The sequence below is a fragment of the Phoxinus phoxinus genome, assembly GCF_949152265.1.
Source record: "Phoxinus phoxinus genome assembly, chromosome: 3".
Taxonomy (NCBI): domain Eukaryota; kingdom Metazoa; phylum Chordata; class Actinopteri; order Cypriniformes; family Leuciscidae; genus Phoxinus; species Phoxinus phoxinus.
Window position 1 is genome coordinate 45,037,032 of NC_136878.1, and position 10,599 is coordinate 45,047,630.

Sequence of the window (10,599 nt, forward strand, 5' to 3'; positions counted from 1 at the left end):
TTTAAAAAATATATATACCGTAATATAGTTTGGTGTGTGCATATGTATATTCATCGATACACAATATTAAACTACATTAATAATATATATGAGACATTATTATTAAGATTATTTTCTAAATATAGAATAAATGTAAATAGTTTTAACGCTTGGAACTTTAATTTTGAAAAATCACGAAACCGGATATCCGGCATTCTGTTGTTGATACGGCAGAGTGCACTCTCTACGGCTCTCTACAGGCTTCAGGTTTAAAGATCTTATTAGAAAGCAGAAAGTAAAGGAGTTCTGGACTGGTGGATGAGTAAGTATTAATGGGCGATATTTATTGGGTCATTATAATTAAGAGGAAGCTTGTGCTGGCGCCATTCGACGTTAGATTAGCAGCGGCCATGCAGCTCCGGGCCTAACGTTATTGCAATAACTCTGCGGTTATACAGCCTTATTAATGCTCTCGACCTAAACACTCGAGGAGTTTATAACGATGTATCCCCAGTTGTGTTGTTCCTCATAACGACAGATGGCAGTGCAGAGGAACTATCGGCTAAACCAGCTTTAATCACCTTTATGCGCTTTATAACACGAGACGGTTTGTCTCAATGCAGTGTGCGTACACACACACACACACACTTTACTGTTGTTGATACGCTTCTTTTAAGTAATTCATATGAGTGGCTGCTTAGGACATTTATCAATTACTTTTTTTGCACACTGATTTATGGAAGACAATTTCTACCACAAGTAAAAAAATAAAAAAAATGTATGAATCATAATTATGAAATGAAAAGTCAAAATTATGACAGTAAAGGCAATCATAACACAGAAAGTCATTATTTCTTTTTCTCATAATTTCGACTTTTTAATCTCGTAATATTTATGACTAGTATTATTTTTAGCCTACACTTAAAAAATTAAGCCTTTTTTTCAGATTTAACGTTACGCAATTTAGTTCATAGTAAAATTCCATCAAAGTGAATAATCCTTACATCATTTAATTGAATAATTTAAACAATCATTAATTAAATTTGATGGATTTTTACTATTGATTAAATTGCGAAAATATTTTAAAAAGGCTTACTTTTTTTGAGTGTATGATAATAAATGCATTAGATAATGTTAACGAATTGAACCTAATTGTTATTATGTGTTCTCAAACTTCTATACTTAATATATGTTGCACTGTTTTGTTTTGTTTTACTTGCAGATTTATAGCAATTGCATTTATTACAAGATCATACTGCTTTAAAACAGTAACGAAACCGGACTTCTACTTTCCCGACAGCTTGGCAAGTCGATTATTACTGATGGGAGGGAGTGACACTGAAAGCAGATCTAAGATCAGACTCGGAGAAGAGAGCAAATCCCAAAGCTTGACATCAAGCGCCCGGAGACCCAGTCCAAGCCTCCAGAAGAAACATGAGCGCTCCTCCGGTGAGAAAAGTGCTCCTCTTAAACTTATGGCTCTTATTACAGGTGAAACTCAAAAAATTTGAATATAATTTTTTTTTTATGATTGTGGCTTACAGTTTATGATAACCTTTTCACAATATTCTAATTTTGAATTTGGGGTTTTCATAAGCTGTAGGCCATAAACATCAAAATTATAAGTCTTGAAATATCTCACTTTGCATGTAATGAGTCTATATAATATATTAGTTTCACCTTTTAAGTTGAATTACTGAAATAAATGAACTTTTGCACGATATTCAAATTTTTCGAGTTTCACCTGTATATGTTTATTGGCTACTGCGTTAGTTTACACCTAAAGAAAAGAAGATTTTGTCACTTGCGTGACCCTGTGAAGGCTGACATATGAAGTAATAGTCTGAAAAATCTATTTTCATTTTTAAATCGAAGAGTTTATTGAAGCTTTAGACAAAATAACAAAATATTCATATGGTATGATATGTGACCCTGGACCACAAAACCAGTCACATGGGGGAATTTTCTGAAATTGAGATTTATATATCATATGAAAGCTGAATAAATGAGCTTTCCATTGATGTATGGTTTGTTATGAAAAAAAATCTAAAGAACAGCATTTATTTTTAAAAATATATATTTTTGGAACAAAGTATCACTTGATTAATGTAATGCATCCTTGCTGAGTAAAAGTTCAAATTAATTTCTTTCACAAAAAAAAAAAAAACTTGATTCCAAACTTTTGAATTGTAGTGTATATTATATATATTTATTATTTCTACATATGCAAACAACATATTTTGTGACCCTGGACCACAAAACCAGTCACATGGGTCAATTTTATGAAATTGAGATTTATACATCATATGAAAGCTGAATAAATAATCTTTCCATTGATGTATGGTTTGTTATGATAGGACAATATTTGGTCGAGACACAACTATTGAAAATCTGGAATCTGAGGATGCAAAAAAATCGAAACATTGAGAAAATCTCCTTTAAAGTTGTGCATTTATGTTCACGATTGTGCTGCATTCACTCACAAAAATACATGTTTTATATATTTACGGTAGGAAATGTACTAAATATCTTCACGGAACATGATCTTTACTTAATATCCTAATGATTTTTGGCATAAAAGAAAAATCGATAATTTTGACCCATACACTGTATAGTTGGATATCGCCACAGATATACCCGTGCGACTCCAGACTGGGTTTGTGATCCAGGGACACATATAGTGAGAGGGAAAAAACTAAAATCTGGCCCAAACTGAGCAAAAATATACAATTTGACAAAAAAGTAAGATGAAATTCTGATTGTTTGTAAGTTAATGAGATGTTTATAACGGACTACTTGTATAAATATCAGTCTTCATTCTGTATCTGCTACTATAATATGTCTTAGTAAAATGATATTTAAATGCTGAGTTTTATGATTAAAGCTCTGTATTTTCAAAGCATGCAATGCAACGAGGATTGAGAGATGAACAAACAGTAATGTGTACATGCAGTATAACGTGTGCCTCAAATTCTGGTCTGAAATTAGAGAAGAAAAAGATGAAGAGAAGCCGCTCCGCCTCTTCATCGTCTTCAAGCTCCACTTCCTCATCCAGAGAAAAGAAGGCCAAGAAGAAAAAGAAACGGCGAGAAGAAAAGAAACTGAAGCGTGAAAAGAAAAGGGAGAAGAAGGAAAAGAAGCGGCAAAAGAAGTTGGCGCTGAAAGCGGAGAGAGAAGCGGTGCCGGCTTCTGTACCGACTCCTGTTCCTGAAGAGCCGCTCCAGCCGCTCCTGCAGACCTGGCTGAACGAGGAAACCAAAGAGCCCGGCCCGGGTACGAGCTCGCAGAACACACACCAGTGCCTAAAGGGAAAAAAGATAGGAAGTTATGATAACGCTTTACAACAAGGTCCCATTACTTAATGCTAGTCAATGCATTAACTAACAATGAGCAATACATTTGTTACAGTATTAATCTTTGTTACACTGTCCTAACTACATGCGACGCGTGATATAAAGTTTTCCATGTTAATCAGAGTTTTTGTCCTAACCAGCCGCGACGGCGACACACGGCGATTCTATTTTAGAAACGGTTTCTATTTTTCTGCGACGTGAAATTTTTCTGATTGGCTGTGCACTCGATGCGAGACTCCGCCCACAATGTTCTGATTGGCTGTGCACTCTACGAGAGACTCCGCCCACACACTGTTCTGATTGGCTGTGCACTTGCCGCGAGACTCCGTCCACACACTCGGTTCTGATTGGCTGTGCACTTGCCGCGAGACTCCACCCGCCTGCTGTTCTGATTGGCTGTGCACTTGCTGCGAGACTCCGCCCACAATGTTCTGATTGGCTGTGCACTCGCTGCGAGACTCGGCCCACACGCTGTTCTGATTGGCTGTGCACTCGCCGTGAGACTCCGCCCACACACTGTTCTGATTGGCTGTGCACTCGCCATAATACTCCGGCTCCGCCCACACGCTGTTCTGATTGGCTGTGGGTTTTGATTGATTTTGAAGCATCTCGCAGTCGCGTCTATTGTGGACAGACAAATTATTTGTCGCTGGAATCTTATCGCATCGCGTCTGGTTAGGACACGGTGTCGACGTTAGTTTACAAAAATACAACTAGGAGTTTTGTGCGCGCACACATCTGAAGCACGTTTCTAGAAATCCGCTTCTCAAGACGGCCCGCAGGTAACCGCTATATTTCTGATGTTTCATAAGTGCCACCTAGTGTCAGAGAGTGAAATTGCATTTTCATTCAGCGCGACCAATGCAAAAATCAACTCGAATTTTTATGCAGGATAAATAAACTTTTGAATCAACCCTTTTCTTAAAGTCCCCATGGTGTCAATAATTTAACCCCTTGAAACTCATCTTTGATCACCAAAATTATATATTTAAGCATTTTTCCTTGAAAAATAAATCGTCATGCCTTAAAATATCTTGAATGTAACTCGACACCCTTGCCTCATTTAGTATACGCGGTTCTATGAATATGCAAATGAGCCCCGCCTCCACTCACTCACTCACTCAGAGATCCACCGGTTGACGATCACACGTTGATCTGATTGGTTACAAGGTAGTGTGTGACGTCAGAAACACCAGCGATTTCAAACCGTGTTTTTGAGACTGTCTTTGGTTCACTGCAGATTAAAGCAGAAAATACTCAGCAATGCTGTCGACTTATGAACTTACACATGGTTTGTCTTAAAGCGTATTAAAAACACCACATAGACACATAAACAACATTAAAAACTTGATTTTCACCAAAAAAAAAAGTCTTGAAAAAGGTCTTTAAAAGCTTTAAATACGACTTTAAAAAAAACGGTGTTACTTCATGTTATCTCTGGTCCATTACATATTAACATATTCAACTTTTTTTTAATGCTGAGATTAACATTAACTAAGATTATTAAATGCTTTAGTAGTACTTTTTTTCATCATGAATTCATGTCAAATAATGTAGTAAACTAATATTAACAAATTAAACCTTGTTGTAAACCGTTACTGAACTGTGTGTTTTCAACAATAATTGTGCTGAACATCTTCTGGAGATATAATGCCGTCTCTCTCGTACTGTAGTCATGACTGACGAACAGAAGGAAAGCTTTTGCACCAAGAGACCGATGACGAAGGAAGAATACGATGCGAGGCAAAGCATCATCCGCCGTGTCGTCGACCCCGAGACCGGGCGCACCAGGTTACACCGTTAAATCTCTATTTAGTGTACAGGGGAAACTGGAAAGTGGTGCAAAAGTTCATTTATTTCTGTAATTAAACTTAAAAGGTGAAACTAATATATTTTATAAAACGGTTAGTTCCAATCCTTGATTCTGATTGGTCAATAGCTGTGTTTTATTCACGATATGACCGCTTCACCAAACGGCTCTATGTATCACTACACAACACCCCTAGCAACCACTCTTAGCAACGCAAACACATGTTTGATCTCATCGATATTGTTCATTTTATTGAGTATTGTGAGAGATCGAGTAAGCGAGTGCACCTGCATTTACAGTAGATATAGCATTTTCCTTCAGGTCAGTCCTATATATTCATAATAAAAAAACATCCGTTTGAATGTCCGCTGCGATATCTTGTCCTTTTAACAGTTAAGGCTATGTTCACACTTAGCGTCTTTTTTCAAACTGCCAGCGTCTGTTCTACATTAGAACCCTATGGAGTAAACCGTTTTTTCAAAAAAGTCCTGAGCGCTTTTTTAAACGCAACCGCCGGCGTCTTTTTCTGCAGCTCAGAGCGTCTTTTAAAGTTGAAAAAAGTTTAACTTTTCTGAAAAGAACGCCCTACGTCAAGCGCCTTTTTGACAGCTGACCAATGACAAGCGAGTAGCGAGACCTGTCGTTTCCATAACAACAAGAAAAATGGACACGGTGCCGGTAGAAAAACTAATCGTCCTTGTTTCGGAGCACAAGGAGCTGTTTGATATGAGTACACAACTCTATCATAACATACATCACAAAGAGGCTGTGTGGGCACACTACTGTTGCAGCTGTTGTTATAGCAACAAAAGACGCGCTCGGCTGCTATTTGTAACTGAACGCGCAGCGTTTTTTTTTTTGCTAAAAAAACGCCGTTGTTAACTTTTTTTTTGTCAAAAAAGACGCTAAGTGTGAACGTAGCCTAAGGGGTTTCCCCGAGCCTATAGTCATCTGTCAGTGTCGTCTTCCTTCTCCGTGATCACAAGTTTGAGTCCTTTCAATGTAAAGTCTTCTCTACTGACCGACTCACTCATAAACACAGTCTTCGTCTCCATCTATTGGAGAAATAATGTATGTAACTTCTGTTGCTGTTTACAGTCAGGGACTATTTTTTCCAGCGGAAGGAAGGCTTTTAGTGATTTTACTTCATGAAAGTTGCAGAGATACATATTTTTCGGCTTTAATAGTTGTATTGTGTGGTAACCGTTTTATAAAAGCAATAAGGTACGAGAGGCTAGTGCTGTATCGTGAATAAGTCACGGCTGATTACATGCAAAGTGAGATATTTCAAGCCTTTATTTGTTATAATTGTGATGATTATGGCTTATAGCTTATGTAAAATCCTTTTCACAAAATTCTAATTTTGAATTTATGGTTTTCATAAGCTATAAGCCATAATCATCACAATTATAACAAATAAAGGCTTGAAATATCTCACTTTGCATGTAACGAGTCTATATAATATATTAGTTTCACCTTTTAAGTGAAAAAAATGAACTTTTGCACCATATTCAAATTTTTCGAGTAAGTTTCTATCCACCTGCTACATCCACAAGACAATGAAACGTTAACATGATGAATTTTTACACAGGCTCATAAGAGGCGATGGGGAAGTGTTGGAAGAAATTGTCACCAAGGACCGACACAAAGACATCAACAAGGTTTGCATGTCTTTCTGAACCGTTATGTTTGTTTTTTTTGCAGATTTGTGAGAGATGTCATTGTTGTCTTGATGTTTTTCACACAGCAAGCCACTAAGGGCGATGGTGATGCCTTCCAGAAGAGATTGGGGATCAACAGGTAGCAAAGTGGCGAATTTAAAGGATTAGTTCACTTCAGAGTTGATCATTTACTCGCCCCACGTCATCCAAGATGTCTTTCTTTCTTCAGTCGAAAAGAAATGAATGTTTTTGAGGAACGTTTTTCTCCATATAATGGACTTCAATGGGGTCCAACTGATCCAAATGTGAGTTTCAATGCAGCTTCAAAGTCTCGACACGACCCCAGCCGAGGAATTAAAGTCTTATCTAGACAAACCATCTGCCATTTTATAAATAAAAAATACACATTTATATACTTTTTAACCACAAATGCTCATCTTGCACGTCCACGACTACACGTTGGAAAGGTCACACCATCTAATTTTCTCCTCTAACTTCAAAAATCGCCCGACATCGTTGTTTTACCTTTTATTTATTTATTTGAGTAGTCTTTACACATTCACTTTGTAAACACTGGGTCTGTACTTCTGCCTACGTCACGCTTGACCTTTCAACATGATTACCGTATGTTCACATGTGGCGCATCATAGACGAGCATTTGTGGTTAAAAAGTATATAAATGTGTATTTTTTTTAATAAAATGGCGGATGGTTTGCCCAGATGAGACTCTTATTCCTCGGCGAGACTTTGAAGCTTCTCTGAAACTCACATTTAGACCTTCAAACCGTTGGACCCCATTGAAGTCCATTATATGGAGACAAATTTTCCTCAAAAACATTAATTTATTTTCGACTGAAGAAAGAAAGACATGAATATCTTGGATGACATGGGGGAGAGTGAATTATCATTAAATTTTAATTCTGAAGTGAACTAATCCTTTATGACAAGTCCTGGCCAATCCAAAGACTTCAAGAATTCAACAATTCCTTTTGTATTTCTCTCTCTTGACTAAATGTGGTGTGCGAATGATATTTTGCTCTCAGACGTTCATTTTTCAGGTTAACGACAGACTAAGGAGTTGAATAATACTTAGTCTTGACAGGAAATTGCCAATTGAGGTTAATTAAGCCTGTTCAGTTTAACTAAGACGCTTTGCATATTTGATGTTCTTTCAAATCAGGAAGAGACTGTATCTCATTTATCTGTAAATTGCAAAAGACTTTTTTAATGGCTTATTTATTTGTAAATAATGTCATTTTCTGTCTGATTGTATTTTTTGCCATTAAAGCTCAGCATCAGTTTATGGTATTACCTTTAATGAGACCAGAGGACTGCTGCGACATCAATAAAATAAATATCTTTATGCATGTTGGTGTTCTTTCTTTAAAATAAGCATCAAAACTGAATACACTACATTTCAAACTGAATTTACAGAATGTTTAGGAATAATAAGTGCAGACGTCTATAATGTTTATGGTCAGAAATAGTTCAGATGAGTGTTTGATGACCTAACAAAATATAGTTTGTATTTATGAAATTATGCAGGAAATATGAAATGTAAAATCTCTGTGATTATCAACAGAAATTTATTCAATTTCAAAGACAAAACGTTTTACAATACTCGCCTCTTTAAAATGCATTAAAATTCAAATTATTATATATTATGCATCATCTTGATGATCAGAGCGACAGTATAAATCCGTGGAAATAATATTTCATGTCCATATGCACAAGTTGTGCTCATTTATTTTTAATTTTCTGATGTTTTCTTGACCAACATCTACTTCCGCAGTTTAGACTAAACTATAATAGTTAAAGGGCTGTAGGGAAAGTGCAAATTGCTTTTGTATAATAATGACTTTTATATGTAGTTACATTAAATATTAATTGAAATAATGATTAAGTCATTATCTATTTGATTTGATTATAAACAAGTTAGTGCACTAATAGAAGCAGTATTATGTAGCAACATAATTACATAGCCACAGTGAATAACTATTATTACAGGTGAAACTAATATATTATATAGACTCATTACATGCAAAGTGAGATATTTCAAGCCTTTATTTGTTATAATTTTGATTATTATGGCTTACAGCTTATGAAAACCCCAAATTAAAAATTATAATATTGTGAAAAGGTTTTCATAAGCCATAATCATCAAAATTATAACAAATTAAGACTTGAAATATCTCACTTTGCATGTAATGAGTCTATATAATATATTAGTTTAACCTTTTAAGTTGAATTACTGAAATAAATGAACTTTTGCACGATATTCTAATTTTAGTTTCACTTGTATATTATTAACATATATCTCTGATTGTATAACAGGACAGTAGATGGCAGTGTGAACAGTCTGTGTGTGTGTGAATCATCACATAATAAAAGAAGAAGAAATGATGTGTGTGTGTATATATAGTACAGTGCGTATATTTCTGTAGTTTCGTTTCAGGTTTGTTACTTAAATACGTTTAATTGGGTTTTATATGTCGAGCTAATCCTTATGTGTTTCTACAAGGGAAACTTTGAAGGATGACTTTAGTCAGTCACCGGCTCTTCTCCGTCTGGAAGTTGAAGTTGGGAATGATAAACATTGGACACATAACGTTACTTTCTCCACAGCGACACTGGAGATTAATAGGATGGCCGTTTGTTTTCGCTGCTGGTAAGAAATACCAGATTGACCTGCCAGTTTTACTCGATGAAGACCTTGAGGAACAGTTTGTTCGGGGATCTGGCCCTGGAGGACAAGCCACCAACAAAACCAGCAACTGCGTCGTGCTTAAACACGTTCCCACTGGAATCGTCGTGAAGGTGAGTTCGTTTATGATCTTAAAGGGACAGTTCACCTTTAATTTTTTTTTAATTTGTCATTAATTACTCACCATCATGTCGTTTCAAACCTGTAAGACTTTCCTTCATTTTCTGAACACAAATGAAGATCTTTTTGATGTAATCTGAGAGATTTCTGTCCCTCCATTGACAGCTACGCAACTACCACTTTGACGCGTCAAAAAGTTCATAAAGAGATCGTAAAACTAATCCTTATGAAGTGAGCTGTTTAGTCTAAATTTTCTGAAGAGACTCGAACGCTTTATATGATGAACAGAATTAATTTAGGCTTTTATTCACATACATTCATCAACTCGCACTATGGGTGATCCTGACAAATGGGCTATCAATATAAAAATACTATCAATGAAGATAAGAAAGGAATAACTTTAGCCCCAGACAGTTATTCAAAAGATTTAATCAATAAAAGTGTATATCTAATTGTAATTTCTTGACTATCCCAAATCCCTAAAGTGAACAATGATGCCTATAAGTGTCAGTGTGTAGCCTGATCTGACCAAAATATTATAATATAAAAATACTATCAATGAAGATAAGAAAGGAATAACTTTAGCCCCAGACAGTTATTCAAAAAGATTTTTAAATTAATAAAAGTGTATATCTAATTGTAATTTCTTGACTATCCCTCAGTGAACAATGATGCCTAAGTCATTGTGTAGCCTAATCTGACCAAAATATTATAATAATAATAATAATAAAAGGATCTCCTATTCTCTTGCAGTGTCACCAGACCAGATCTGTGGAGTTGAACAGAAAACGAGCACGAGAGATTTTACGTGAGAAACTGGACGTCGCATACAAGGGTGAGGAAAGCGAACTGCTGAAAATAAAAAAGGAATCCATACAAAGGAAACAGGACAAACGGAAGAAAGTAAATGAAAACATGGAGAAAAAAAGACGATTCAAGGAGATGCTCGACCAAGAAGATGAGAAATGCTGA

General features: G+C 35.9%; 2 protein-coding genes across 3 annotated transcripts; both read left to right on the forward strand.

Annotated features, from left to right (window-relative positions):
* The first annotated feature begins 161 nt into the window (after nucleotides 1-161).
* Nucleotides 162-8,170, forward strand: arl6ip4 (ADP-ribosylation factor-like 6 interacting protein 4). 2 transcript variants are annotated; one of them, XM_079606458.1, is made up of 6 exons: nucleotides 162-301; nucleotides 1,280-1,428; nucleotides 2,968-3,252; nucleotides 5,006-5,123; nucleotides 6,734-6,803; nucleotides 6,890-8,170. In XM_079606458.1, the coding sequence occupies exons 2-6, from the start codon at nucleotides 1,302-1,304 to the stop codon at nucleotides 6,944-6,946; spliced, it is 657 nt and encodes a 218-aa protein (XP_079462584.1). In that variant the 5' UTR covers nucleotides 162-301; nucleotides 1,280-1,301; the 3' UTR covers nucleotides 6,947-8,170. The 2 variants fall into 2 exon arrangements, with proteins under 2 accessions (XP_079462584.1, XP_079462585.1); XM_079606459.1 differs by having other exon boundaries at nucleotides 171-301; nucleotides 1,202-1,428.
* A 1,168-nt stretch (nucleotides 8,171-9,338) lies between these two features.
* mtrfr (mitochondrial translation release factor in rescue) lies at nucleotides 9,339-10,599 on the forward strand (the record flags this gene model as incomplete). The annotated part of the gene is made up of 2 exons (XM_079607382.1): nucleotides 9,339-9,620; nucleotides 10,381-10,599. The coding sequence occupies 2 exons, from the start codon at nucleotides 9,339-9,341 to the stop codon at nucleotides 10,597-10,599; spliced, it is 501 nt and encodes a 166-aa protein (XP_079463508.1).

Coding starts and splice junctions, on each gene's coding strand:
- arl6ip4 (XM_079606458.1), top strand. CDS start 1,302: ATGGGAGGGAGTGACACTGAAAGCAGATCTAAGATCAGACTCGGAGAA. Junction 1,429..2,967: donor GAAACATGAGCGCTCCTCCG/GTGAGAAAAGTG, acceptor GTCTGAAATTAG/AGAAGAAAAAGATGAAGAGA. Junction 3,253..5,005: donor AACCAAAGAGCCCGGCCCGG/GTACGAGCTCGC, acceptor CTCGTACTGTAG/TCATGACTGACGAACAGAAG.